At 37.4% G+C, this 14,993-nt stretch overlaps 1 protein-coding gene across 4 annotated transcripts in view; it reads right to left on the reverse strand.

The window, feature by feature from the left end:
* Nucleotides 1-14,993, reverse strand: part of EPS15 (epidermal growth factor receptor pathway substrate 15) — a 151,504-nt gene that overhangs the window by 7,784 nt on the left and 128,727 nt on the right. For all 4 annotated transcript variants that reach the window (XM_043578752.1, XM_043578754.1, XM_043578751.1 and 1 more), the window contains exons 22-23: nucleotides 3,067-3,143; nucleotides 434-596 (exon numbers count right to left, since the gene is read on the reverse strand). In XM_043578752.1, the coding sequence (XP_043434687.1) occupies nucleotides 434-596; nucleotides 3,067-3,143 (240 nt within the window). The remainder of the gene's footprint in view (nucleotides 1-433; nucleotides 597-3,066; nucleotides 3,144-14,993) is intronic.

Here is a 14,993-nt window from a genome sequence, read left to right on the forward strand (position 1 = left end):
CAATATATTGCCACATCAAAGGATTTAAGGAAGACTTTTGCATTGGGCAGGAAAAGAAGGGGACTTCAACTTAATCTTCTCTTACAGAAATTAATTTAATTAAAGCACCAAAGTGAGAAAACTGTTGGGTAAATGGTAATCAATGAGTTTCCAAAAAGCAAGCCATTTCACTGATACTGTCCTTTCCATTTACTGCCACTCTACAATGATTTAAAAAGAAATGAGCTCTTGCCAGAAAAGTGGTTCATGTTACCCATGCTAGCCTCTTAGGCACATGTCTGTAATTCTGTACGGAGGTCAGAACAGTTTCTGTCATCTTTTTTGACTTGTTTTGTTTAAAGCCCTTTATCTAAGTCTATGAGACCCACACCAATATTTTTCAGAAGGAGAAAAAGCATCTCAGTTGACTTAAGAAAGATACCAACTCTCATACCAGGTGGTGGTGGGCAGGGTCTTGTTGGAGTTCCAGTCTTTGGTGGCAGTGCTGGGGGTACATCTTCACTTTTGACTGATGTTTCCTCAAGCACATTTTTTTTAATGACCACATTATTGACAGAGCTTGATGTGGCTGAACCAAAAGGATCTTCATTGTTGACCTTTGTTTGAAAAGAAATGTTATATGTGGTTATATAAATTATACCAACCAAATTATATATGGTCATGTAACATTTAAAAGAATGATCTTCATTATTATGCAGCTTTATTTATTTCAATTCGGAGAGCACTGACATGTTAACCTTTGCATTCAGGGCCAAAAGGGAAAAATTTTTTAAAAACTGTTTTATATGAGTAGTGATTATAACATCACTACTTATTAAAAGCAACATATCATACCAAAACAAGCCAACTCTGGATTAAAAGTTTTTCAAGCTTGGGGAACCTGGGTAGCTCAGTTGGTTAAGCGTTGGACTTCAGCTCAGGTCATGATCTCTTGGCTCATGAGTTCAAGACCCCACATTAGGCTCTGTGCTGATGGCTTGGAGCCTGGAGCCTGCTTCGGATCCTGTGTCTCCCTCTCTCTCTGCCCCTCCCCTGCTCACACTCTGTCTCTCTCTCTCTTAAAAATAAATAAACATTAAAAGAATTTTTTTAAGTTTTTCAAGCTTCAGGAAATACAATACCACCTGAGGTCCATTTTAAAGGGACTATATATTTTTCCTCAAGTGAATATTTGATCCAAATGATAAAGAAAAAAAATACTGATTCCACACTTCCCAATGTACTTAAATATAGGAAAGATTTAATACTAACGCCAAAGAAAATAGCATCTTGAAAAACATTAAAAACAACTTGAAAGTTAATTTTTAAAAGCAAACTGATCCCATGGAATGACAAGTTTTAACGTGCCTTTCTAATACCGGGAGTAATGAAAGATTCACTTTTCTATAATGAATCAAACATGATGGGTTTAGATCATATTTAGGCCAGTGTTTTTCTACAGTACTACTTAAAATGTGGGCTGTACGTAATTCTGTGTTGTGGGGAGACAGACACTGTGCTGTAGAATGTTTAACAGCACCCCTAGTCTCTATCCACTAGATATGAGTAGTCCCCCTCCCCAGTTGTGACAACCAATAATGTCTCTAGACAATGCCAAATAACTGAAGGTGGGGGGCGGGGGGAATAACATCCAGCTGAGAACCGATGATATAGACAATTTTACATATACTCTAATTTTACTCTTTTGGTCTGAATCAATCCTAGAGCTACACTGGAAAATAGGTAGTGGACATACAGAGCTGGACTATGTGTGTTAAATTTCTTACTACTAACCCTAACAGCCTCAAAACATAAAATGAAGTAACCAATGCAGAGAAGATAGAATGATGCCCAGATTTTACAGCTATTGACCCAGATAGTCAACAGGGGGGAAATGTAGTTCAACTGGAAGAAATATGTTTAATTTTCTTTAATGTTTATTTATTTTTGAGAGAGAGAGGGAGAGAGAGAGAGAGAGAGAGAGAGAGAGCGAGAGCGAGCGTGAGCAGGGGAGGGTCAGAAAGAGAGAGGGAGACACAGAATCCAAAGCAGCCTCCAGGCTCTGAGCTGTCAGCACAGAGCCCGACACGGGGCTTGAACTCATGAACTGTGAGATCATGACCTGAACCGAAGTCGGATGCTTAACTGACTGAGCCACCCAGGTGCCTCTTCAACTGGAAGAAATATGTTTAAAAATGCAGAAGACTTGGGGTGCCTGGGTGGCTCAGTAGGTTAAACAGCCCTAATTTGGGCTCTGCATTGGCAATGTGGAGCCTGCTTTGGATCCACTCTCTCTCTCTCTCTCTCTCTGCCCCACCAGCCTCACTCTCTCTCAAAAATAAATACTTTTTAAAAAAAGACAGAAAACTCTTAAAATGAAGCTGTTGAGCTAAACTGTCAGTAGAAAATTATAATTACCTGTACCATCACCACCATCTTTATGTATTGAAATATGTCTACTTTAATTATATCTTATCATTTCTTTTTTTTTTTTCAAAAAATTTTTCATGTTTATTTTTAACAGTCAGAGAGACAGAGCATGAGTGGGGTAGGGGCAGAGAGAGACAGAGACACAGAATCTAGGGGCACCTGGGTGGCTCAGCCGGTTGAGCGGCCGACTTCGGCACAGGTCATGATCTCGCGGTCCGTGGGTTCGAGCCCCGTGTCAGGCTCTGTGCTGACAGCTCAGAGCCTGGAGCCTGTTTCCGATTCTGTGTCTCCCTCTCTCTGACCCTCCCCCGTTCATGCTCTGTCTCTCTCTGTCTCAAAAATAAATAAATGTTAAAAAAATTTTTTTAAAAAGAATCTGAAGCAGGCTTCAGGCTCTGAGCTGTCAGCACAGAGCCTGATGCAGGGCTTGAACCCATGAATCATGACATCATGACCTGAGCCAAAGTCAGATGCTCAACCAACTGAGCCACCCAGGCGCCCCATCTTATCTATCATTTCTATCTGAAAACAACATTTACAGTAACTTGCTGAAATCAAGTTGCAATGTCTGTGAGGGCTACATAACTGAAAGGAAGGATTGTTCCACTGGTAGAAACACAGTATATTTTACTTTCCCACTTAATCATTGCAGATTACCTTTGATAATGTGCTGAAGTCAGCAAATCCATCTTCAAATGATTCATTTCCAAAAACAGAAGCAAAGGGATCTGTGGCTAAAATGAATAAAGAAAATCAATCCAATAGGACAGAAATACATCAGAATTTCATGCCTTCTTTTGGTTGGTACAAACATTCAGACAGATGAAAAATACCTAATCCTAAATATCAGTTCCTGAATTTGTGACTTAAGTCCACAAAGATAGTGAACAAATTGATACCTCACCCCTGACACACATACATTACATTCTTTTGTATAAATCAAGCCATGAATGATTTCAGATCAAAAACAAGAAAACTAATTCTAGGTTTAAGGCTTTGGAATATGTCAAATCATATAGTTCCCATGCACTTAAACTATTTCTAATAAAGCCATCAAGAAATAAAAAAAAAGCCAGGTGCCATTAATTTCACATTTCACACTCATCCTTCATGGCACATTTTAAATGTTGCCTAATCCACAAAGCCTGGGATAACCTAGGTGTCTCTAATTCCCACAGCAAGAAGTGATTTCTTCCTTCTTTGTGGCAGTGACTGCATTCTAGTTTGTATTATGGTTATCTGTGATTGATATGTCACCATTATTAGATTGTAAAGTCCTTAAAAAAAGTGAATATGGCTTATCCAATGAAGAATGAATGGTCAAAAACATTTCTTGAATATCAAGTCCAAGAAAATACAGTTCTTACCCCCCCAAAATCTTACAGTCTAACAAGGAGTCTAACAAGAACATGTTGTAGGCTTCTTCTAGGAGAAGAAGCCATTACATTTGAGATAGGTCTTTTAAACAAGGAATATATGGAGGTGGGAAAGAGAAAGACATTCCAGGCAGAAGGAACAGGAATTGCAAACATAATTATTTAACCTGCTCCCAGGCACGAGAAGTTTTCTGTTTGATCACAGTGCACTGCTAAATGGATTAACATTTCAGCAGGAATAAACTGATCTACTCTGAACTATGTTTCATCTATTCAGGCATAATGACTACCAATAAAGTCAAAGAATGTTTATAGGAATTGTTACTTGATATAGGAAAACAGAAACAAAGGAAGGCAAAGAGAAGTGCAACAGACAGGGTAAGACAGAGCAAGCAAACAGGCACTGAAAAACTTCCCTTATTCTTCCTTAAATCTTCATCTTTACATCAAATTGGTTTTAAAACAAAAGTGTGTGATGAATCACTGGATCCTACACCTGAAACCACTATTGCACTGTATGTTAACTATAACTTAAATATAAAATTGGAAAGAAAAAAAATAAAAGTATGCCCACATAGCCATTTAAATGTGTAAAGTGTGCCTTTACCTCTAAAAATCAGTGTACCATGGACATAAACTGAAGAGGGGCAGAAAGTCATATATTACTTTTGGTTGCTTTGTTACCAAGACAGTCATGAGGTGGAGGAAGCAGGTAAAGGGGGTGGGAAGAAGCATAAAGAAAATCAGTCCTTTAGAAATATAACAACTCTGATCTTGAAGAGGAAAAAAATCCAGAGTTACAGGAAATTCTACACGTTAGCCATAAAAGATATTTTTTTATAACTACACAGCCTGGGGACCAGCCTAGTCATGGCTGTTGTTTTAGGCTTTCCCTTCTCTTTCCTTCTCCGCCTGTTATTGCTGATACCACAGCAACTGAGGCACAGCCAGTGTACAGATGTTCTCCTGAGTGGTAGAATGGTAATGAGGGAGAAGGAGTTGGCTCATTTCCTTGGAGGGACTAGAAAACCTGCTTCATGCTTGTTTTCTGCCACAGCTCTTACAAGAAGTCATGACACACATGGCAACAGTGTTGAGTTAGGTCAAGTTTGACTGAAATACTGTGAATACTTTAACACTGTGAAAGACATTAATAAAACACATGACATTTGTGTATAAAGAATATGCTAAATATAGTTTACTGGAGTTTTTCTACACTTTCTTCATCAGAATAAACGACCTATTCAGCATTGGTCCAAACACTGGGGAATGTATCCTGGATGAATGACAAAGCACTTTTGCCCAAAGTGGGGGATTAAGACTTTGGCAAGAATTTTCTAAGATACTGATCATGACTGATGTGAAGTAGAGGCCTGTCTAGAAACTGGAAGGACTCACTGAGTACGAACTTCTCCAGACCATGTAACAAGACACAGTCCCACAAACTGAAATCATGACCTGAGCTGAAATCAAGAGTCAGATGCTTAAACAACTGAGCCACCCAGGTGCCCTAAGGGAAACTAGGTTTTTTAAAAAATGTTTATTTATTTATTAAATAATAAATTATTTATTAATAAATAATAAACAAAGAAGGAGCACACGTGTGGGGGAAGGGCAGTGAGAGAGTAAAAGAACTTGTAAAAAACTTGTAAAAGAACTTTTGCAAGCCAAAATAAAGTATATGCAGAAACTGAGTAACCTGCATTTGCTTTAGTATTCTTTCAGTCTGCAATGTGTCTATTCACAAGGATAAATGATAAAAAGACCCCAGTGTGAGGCAAAATATTCAAAATATCTGATGTCCTTCTATCTCTATTGTAATCACTAAATTAAAAAAAATATTTTTAATGTTTTATCTTTTGAGAGACAGAGAGAGACAGAGCGTGAGCTGGCAAGGGGCAGAGAGAGAGGGAGACACAGACTCCAAAGCAGACTCCAGGTTCTGAGATGTCAGCACAGAGCCCAAGGTGGGGCTTGAACCCATGAACACAAGATCATGATGTGAGCCGAACTCAGACGCTCAAGCTACTGAGCCACCCAGGTGCCCCTGCAATCACCAAATTTTAGAAGTAGGAGTAATTTATCATTTAATTTTTAAGAACAAAAGTTTATCTTTAGGTTTATAATTATTTTGAAAGCTTACATTTTTCCTGTTCTATGGGATTAATCTTTTTTTCCTGGCTAACCTCTAAACTTCTTGGTGAAAAATAGCAGAGATATAGGGGTGAGAATAAAGAAGGCAAACATTGTGACCTTGGGTGTATAATGCCACCTCTAAGAGTCTCAGTGGTTTCCAGATGTTAGGATTTTGTGAATAAGTAAACTAAGTAAATACATTAAAAACCAACATACATACATAAAGTCGGGGGAAGGGACAGATATCTGCTCAACAAAAATAACTAAAAGAGTACATTTTTCATTTCACAAACAAAAGGGTTTTAAAAACCAAAAAGAAGAGAAAACAATCTTGGACTAAAAGATTCCTTTCCAGGAAAAGACAGCTGGCAACAATTCTTATTCTCTCTCTCTCTCTCTCTCTCTCTCTCTCTCTCTCTCTCTCTCGTCCCTATTTCACTTGGAACTATCAAAGAGTATATTACAAGTAACATTAATCAGTAACATTAGCCAGGATTTGGAAATCATTAAACGAAAAAGTAGTAGTAGCAATAGCAGTAGCAGTAGCAGCAGTAGTAGTAGTAACGGTAGCTACCATTTACTGTGATAGGTACCACAATAAATACCTTAACATACATCATCTCATTTAATCTACCCAACAAACCCATTAAGTAGAACGATTAACCTCATTTTATTGTTTAGGAAATGGAGACTAAGAAAACCTAAAGAATTAGCAACTTTTTAAAATTTTATTTATTTATTCTGAGAGAGAGAGTGAGTGAGAGAGAGCACATGGGAGGGGCAGAGAGAGAGAATGAGAGAGAGAATCCTAAGCAGGCTCTGCACTATCAGCACAGAGCACTATCACACAGGCTCTGCACTATCAGCACAGCACAAACCCATGAACTGTGAGATCATGACCTGAGCCGAAACCAACAGTTGGACACTTAACCAACTGAGCCACCCAGGCGCCTCAGTAATTTTATCTGAATAAGTCCAGGCAGTTGGACTCAGGCACTCATGTCCTAATCATGACAACCCCTCTCTAAACTGTTTACACTTCCATTCAATTCAAAATCTTATGCCAGTGTAGCAGATTTGAGACAAATCATTTATTTATTGCTTCTGCAGTCAATTGATAAGACTCTGCTATGTCCCAGAAGCTCTGGGATGGGAGTGTAAGGATACAACATAGGATGACTCCCAGGTCTCTGCTTGGGGAACTGAGTAAATGGTAATGCTATTAACAGAGATGTGATATCCAGAAGATACTTAGTACTGTTTTATATTTCATAGGGTGAACAACTTTACTTTCAGACATACACCTGTGACACATTAAGTAAAAGACCATTAAATATATATACATATAATAAAAATATAATATAGGTAATATAGTAAACATCATTTTAAAGAATATAAGTAATAAATAAATTTGAAAAAATTACATACACATGTATGTGTGGAGAACAGGGCTAGCAACTTAGGTCTGTGGTTAGTAACATGATCAAATGTTAAGAAAGATCTCTCTCTCTCAAGTTAAAAACATACAAGTGCCTGGGTGGCTCAGTTAGTTGAGCATCTGACTCTTGATTTTGGCTCAGGTAATGATCCCAGAGTCGTGGGATTGAGCCTGTGTCAGGCTCCCCACTGAGCATGCAGCCTGCTTAAAATTCCCTCTCTCCCCAATACAAATAAAAACCATAATGAGATACTACCTGATACCTGTCAAAATGGCTAAAATTAACAACTCAGGCAACAACAGATGTTGGCGAGGATGCGGAGAAAGAGGAACCCTTTTGCACTGCTAGTGGAAATGCAAACTGGTGCGACCACTCTGGAAAACGGTATGGAGGTTCCTCAAAAAATTAAAAATAGAACTACAGCAATTGGACTACTAGGTATTTATCCAAAGGATACAGCAGTACTGTTTTGAAGGGGCACATGCACCCCAATGTTTATAGCTGTGCTATTGACCATAGCCAACGTATGGAAGGAGCCCAAATGTCCATCAATTGATGAATGGATAAAGAAGATGCGGTACGTATGTGTATACACACGCACACGCACGCAAACACACACACACACACACATACACACACACACACACACAAACAATAGAGTACTACTTGGTAATCACAAAGAATGAAATCTTGCCATTTGTAACACTGAATGGAACTAGAGTGTATTGCGCTAAGCCAAATCAGTCAGAGAAAGACAAATATCAGATGACTTCACTCATATGTGGAATTTAAGATACAAAACTGGTGAACATAAGGGAATGGAAGCAAAAATAATATAAAAACAGGGAGGGGGACAAAACATAAGAGACTCTTAAATACAGAGAACAAACTGAGGGTTGCTGGAGGGGTTGTGGGTGGGGGGATGGGCTAAATGGGCAAGGGACACTTAAGAGGATACTTGCTGGGATGAGCACTGGGTGTTATATGTAGGGGATGAATCACTGAGTTCTACTCCTGAAATCATCATTGCACTATAGGCTAACTAACTTGGGTGTAAATTAAAAAAAAAAAAAAAAGATTCTCTCTCCCCGCCTGCCCCTCTCCTCCACTCATACTCTCTCTTAAAAACAAACAAACAAGCAAACAAAAACAGGTTAAAGACTATACTAGCAGTGACATAGATGACAGATTATCAAGTAAAAAAAGAACGGAAGCAGTTTAATATCACACTCCAACTGAAACAAAGTAAGAATCTCAAGCAAAGTTGAGCATAAGAGGAACAATCAGGGTCCATTTGGGGGTAAAACAACAGGATTTGTCAATTTATTGAAGGTGAGGAATGACAGAGAAGTCTAAGATGATTGGCTAACTGTATCATTAGCACAGAAAGTAAAAATGCTAATACTTTGAAGGAGAGAGTATTTGGAAAAGATGATCATTTCAACTTTTAAGCTTGACACCTAAGGGGAAATATCCAGCAGGTAACTTGAAGGCACTGAAGGCTCAGGAGAGAGTTCAACACTAGAAGGCTAAATAGGAGTCATCAGGAAACAGGCTGTAGCTGAAGGCACAGAATTGGACATCCCCACCACAAGAAGTGTGTATTTTGAGAAGAACAAAAGCACCAGGCTAATACAGAACTAAAAAGATAACCTCTACTCTTAAGCTTTTTCTCCAGAACACTGAGATTATTCTCTTGCTCCTGTTTTGAACAAAAGGAGACATCTGTCCCAGATACCCCCCGGGAGCAAGTTGTCCTGAGGGAACAGAGACCAGAGCAACAGGAAATCTCTCAGTTCATATTAGATCAGAAGTTCTCAAAGTGTGGACCCCAGAGGTCCCTAAGACCTGTTTAGGAAGATCTATAAAGTGAAAACTATTTTCAGAATATTAAGATGTTATTTATATTTCTTAATGTGCTGATATTTACAACAATGTTGCAAAACCAATGGTAGATAAAACTGCTGATGCCTTACTGGGAATCAAGGCAGCAGCACCAAACTGTACTATTTGATAACCATTGTATTTTTCTCCATCACAAACTTGCAGGGAGGAGAAAAATAAAGGGCAGTTGCACTTAAAAATGTCTGTCCTGGATAACCAATACAAATTACTAGTTTTAATAAATTGTGATCCCAAGGCACACATCTTCTTCTAATTCTGAGTAACAAAATGGGAAATACACACAAAGCACCTCTGCTGAGTAGCAAGTATGATGGCTATCTGGAGGAAAGGCACTTGCATGATGGTGTGAGAAACAGGTTGAACTAGCTGCTTTTTTCATGGAATGTCCTTTTTACTTGAAAGAAATAACAGATAAACAATGATTATTCAGATTTGGATATTTGGCAACATTTCTTCCAAAATAAACAGTGAATCTGTCACTTTAAGGAAAGCAACTGATAGTATTTGTTGCAGATGATAAAAATTCAAGTAAAAATCAGTATCTTGGAAAGTTGTATTTGCCCCAAATCTTAATATTACACCAATACTTAAAGACTCTGATAAGATGGATGGTGATATTAATAAATTTAACTTTAATTAAAAAAAATTTTAAGTTTATTTATTTTAAGAGAGAGAAAGAGAGTGTGAGCAAGGGAGAGGCAGAGAGAGACAGAGAGAGAGAGACAGAGACAGAGAGAGAGAATCCCAAATAGGCTTCACGTCGCCAGTGCGGAGCCCAACATGGACTTGATCCCATGAACGGTGAGATCATGACATGAGCTGAAGTCCAGAGTCAGACACTTAACTGACTAAACCATCTAGGTGCCCCAATAAATGTAATTTAAAAATATTTATACTAAAATGTGTCAGCATTTGTAAGATATGCATAACTCAGTGAACCAAGATTTCCCAAATGATCAATGCAAGTTACAAAATCATATATAGGTAAAAGATTCATTCAAAGTACAAGACAGACCAATGGATTTTAATGTAACAGAGTATAAAAGGTACTCAATACAACCCTCTTCCCGGGGCGCGGCCGGAAACGGAAAGGGGGCCGCCCCCTCACCCATCAAACGCACATTCGTGGGGAACCTGGTGCTAAACTATTCGTACACGACCTGCTTGCTTCTGGGTCGGGGTTTCATACCTAGCAGAGCAGCTCCCTTGCTGCGATCTACTGAACGTCAATCCTGGACACAAGGGTTTGTAAAAAAAAAGTAAAAAAAAAAAAAAAGGTCCTCAATACAGTTTCATGTACAATACTACAACTAACTTTGAAGAAACTAAAATATGTTGAAATGTAGTATAATAACAAAAAAGAATATCCACAATTATCTTTAAAAAGGTTGTTGAAATATTCCTCCTTTTTCCAACTATGTATCTGTGTGAGGCCGGATCTTTTTCATTTCACATACTTGAAGCAAAACAATACAGTGCAGCAGACTGAATGCAGAAGTAGCTATGAGAATCCAGCTGTCTTCTGTTAAGGCAGACATTTAAAGAGTTTCACAAAAATGTACGAACAATGCTACTCTTATAATTTTTTTTTTGGTTTGAAGTTATTTTTCATTTTTAAAAAATTTTTTTAACGTTTTATTTATTTTTTGGAGACACATACAGAGAACGCGAGTGAGGGAGAGGCAGAAAGAGCGGGAGACACAGAATCTGAGCTGTTAGGCTCAGGCTCCAAACTGAGCTGTTAGCACAGAGCCTGATATGGGGCTCAAACGCACAAACTGTGAGATCATGATCTGAGCCACCTTGGCGCCCCTGAAGTTATTTTTCTTAAATATGTTATTTATGTTAATATGTAATGGGTTTATTATCATGTTTTTAAAAGAAATTAAAAGCTTTTTAAATTCTCAGTTTTAATTTCTAATATGGTTAGTACTTTAGTCTCTAATATGGTTAGTACTGATATAACCAATATAAACAAAAGCTCTTTAAGGGTCTTCATTTATTTTTTAAAAAGCTGCTATACTTCATAAATTCCAAAGTTACTGCTTGTGATTAAATAACCCACTTCTTTCCTAATTTTTGTTGTTGTTGTTGAAATAGGAGTTAAAGTCTGGAATTTTCTCCACCAAGAGTCTTTCATGGATCTTCTACAAATTTCTTACTAATATGTATTAATTTCTTAACATTTTTCATTTGTTTCCCCTATGCTCTCAGTACCCTTTATCAAATTTTGGGTTCCAAGGAGTTATTTTTTTCACTTACATTGTAGATAAATAAAGAGGCAGGATAACATAGAGGAAAATCAGTGGAAATGGACTGAGAAACAAACTGATATGTAGCCCTGGGGCTCAGTTTTTCCTTCCACTTTTAGGAAACAAGGCTAGATAACAGTGTTCAAATCTTAAATGAAATGCCAATATATGGAACAAGTAAATGGGATTTCAAAAATTAACTCTGGGTGGCTTAGTCAGTTAAGCATCTGACTCTTGATTTTTGGCTAAGGTCATGATCTCACGGTTTGTGAGTTCAAGCCCCGCGTGGAGCTCTGCGCTGACAGTGGGGAGCCTGCTTGGGATTCTCTCTCTCCCCTTCTCTCTGCTCCTTCCCCATTCATGAGGACTCAGGAGTGCTCCCTCTCTCAAAATAAATAAATAAACTTAAAAAAAATAACTCTAGAATCATTTTATGTACAAATTTATAATATTTACTTATGATGACAGTGAAAACATGAAGCAATTTTGATCAACAGAAATGTTTAAAGTCAGGAGTTGAACTTATTTCTGTAGTTGGTTTTGGTTGCTCTATCTGAAAAACAATTCATCCAAAGAAGTAGTTATATACATTTTAAAACAAGAGCCTTGCAATCTCAGAGTAGTTGAAAATAATTTATATCCAGAGGTTTGCATAAAAACCACTTAACCTGATAGTACTTTAAAACACCAATGCACTACAATATGTCAATGTGGTTTGTAACATATATGAATGCATATATATTTTTACAAATTCAAAGACATTTAAAAAATATGAAACAAGAATCTGCCAACTCTCTGAAGACCTACCCGGAAACTAGTTTTGTGAAAAATAATATGAAAACTCTGGCCTATAGCAGGTCTATGATTCCTTTCAGTTCTAACAAAGTCAGCAATGTTAAGTTTGAGAGAGAGAAAAAAAATCTGTGAATAACCTTACTGCCATTTTTATATTGTGAGAATTGGATGAGAAGATAAGGCAGAAGCACCATAACAAAGTGGCTAATAGCATGAGCTCTGAAATAAGACATGGATTGGACACTGCAACAAGTAATGCAGCCTTCGGCAAACCGCCTAACCTATGTTTCATTTTCCTCATACTTAAAATGAGAAAGAATAGTACCTGTCTCTATAACCACGGAAAAGATTAAATGAGGAAGATGCAAAAACGAACTTTGGATGACCTTGTGTATAGCTGTTAAGAAAAAAAGTAAAAGAAAGTTCAAACCTCTGATACTTTTGGGTCTGTGTAAGGTCTCAGCCCCAGATACCACTAATAGGTAGCCTACTCAACTCAAAAGAGTTTTTGGTTCTAAGATCCTCATTCAAATCAACACATAAGCAGCATGCTAACAGCAGGCTAACAGAGGCTAACAGGATACAGGTTCTTATTTGTATGTAAGGATGGTTCAACATGAAAATCAATCAATAAAATACACTCCATTAACAGAATGAAGGAAAAAACTCCACATGATCCTCTTAATTGATGCAGAAACAGCATCTGACAAAATTCAACATCCTTTCATGATAAAAATAACACTTGGAAAACTAGGAAAAGAAGAAAACTATTTCAACATCGTAAAGGCCATATATGAAAAGCAAACAGTGAACATATTCAATGGTGAAAGACTGAGATTTTTTTTCTCTAAAATCAGTAACAAGACAAGGATGCCCACTTTTCACCACTCCAATTCATCATAGAAGTCCTAGTCAGAGCAATTAGGCAAGGAAAAGAAAAAGGCATCCAAATTGGAAAGGAAGAAGTAAAATTATCTCTGTTGCAGACAATATGACCTCACATGTAGAAAACCCATACACACACAAAAAAAAACCTGTTTACAATAAATGGATTCAGCAAAGCAGGATACTAAATCAACGCACAAGATCAGTAGCATTTCTATATACTAACAATGAACAATCTGAAAAAGAAATTAAGAAAACAATTTCATTTATAATAGCATAAAAAAGAATTAAATACTCAGAAATTAACTTAACTAAGGAAGGCATGTATGCTGTCAACTATGAAACATTCTGAAAGAAATGAAGCATACAAATAAATAGAAAGACAGGCCACTTTATGGGTTGGAAAACTTCATGGGTTGGAAAACTTCATATTGTTAACATGTTAATACTATCCAAAGCAATCTACAGATTCAAAGCGATTCCTATCAAAACCCCAATGATATTTTTCATGTAAATAGAGAATTCATCCTAAAATTCACATGGAATCTCAAGGGAACCCATACAGCCAAAACAATCTTGAAAAAGAATAACAAAGTTACAGGTATCAAACTTCCTGATTTCAAAACTTACTACAAAGTTACAGTAATCGAGCAGTGTGGTACTGGCATTAAGACAGACATTTAGGGGCCCCGGGGTGGCTCAGTCCGTTGAGCGTCCGACTTCGGCTCAGGTCATGATCTCACGGTCCGTGAGTTCGAGCCCCGCGTTGGGCTCTGTGCTGACAGCTCAGAGCCTGGAGCCTGTTTCAGATTCTGTGTCTCCCTCTCTCTCTGCCCCTCCCCCGCTCATGCTCTGTCTCTTTCTCCCTGTCAAAAATAAACATTAAAAAATTTAAAAAAAAACCAGACATTTAGACCAATGATATAGAAGAGAGAACCCAGAAATAAACTCTTGCACATATATTCAAAAGATTTTCTACAAAGATGCCAAGACCACTCAATGGGGAAAGGCCAAGTCCTTTCAACAAATGGCACTGGGAAAGTTGAGTATTCATGCCAAAAGAATGAAGTCGGACTCTTACCTTACCTTACTTACAACAAATACAAAAAAATTACTCAAAATGTATCAAAGACCTAATGTAAGACCTAAAACTATAAAACTCTTAGAAGAAAACATAGAGAAAATCTTCATGACACTGGATTTAGCTATACTTTCTTGAAATGTTTATGTGCACATATTATATGCTCAGGCATGGTTTAAAGTTCTTAGGACACACCACTAAAAGCATGGGCAAAAAAATTAAAAGTGGATAAACTGGACTATACTAAATAAAATTAGTTTTATGCACCAACAAACAGTATCAAAAGAATGAAAAGGCAACACATGGAATGAGAGAAAATATTTGTAAATCATATGTTTCAGAAGGGGTTAATATCCAGAGTAAATAAATCCTACCACTCAACAACAAAAAAGCAAACAAATGATTGAGATAATGGCAAAGTACTTGAATAGACATTTTTCCAAAGAAGATAAACAAATGGCCAATAAGTATATGAATAGATGCTCAATATCATAATCATTAGGGAAGTACAAATTAAATCAATGAGATGCCACTTCATACCCATTTGAGTGGCTATTATCAAAAACCAGAAAGCAGTAAGTGTTGACAAGGATATAAAGAAATTGGAACTCTTGTCCACTGCTGGTGTGAATGTAAAATGGTATGGCTGACATGGAAAACAACCCAAGTATCTACTGATGGATAAACAGATAAACTAAATGTGGTACATATATAT

Source organism: Prionailurus bengalensis, chromosome C1 (assembly GCF_016509475.1).
Source record: "Prionailurus bengalensis isolate Pbe53 chromosome C1, Fcat_Pben_1.1_paternal_pri, whole genome shotgun sequence".
Lineage (NCBI taxonomy): Eukaryota > Metazoa > Chordata > Mammalia > Carnivora > Felidae > Prionailurus > Prionailurus bengalensis.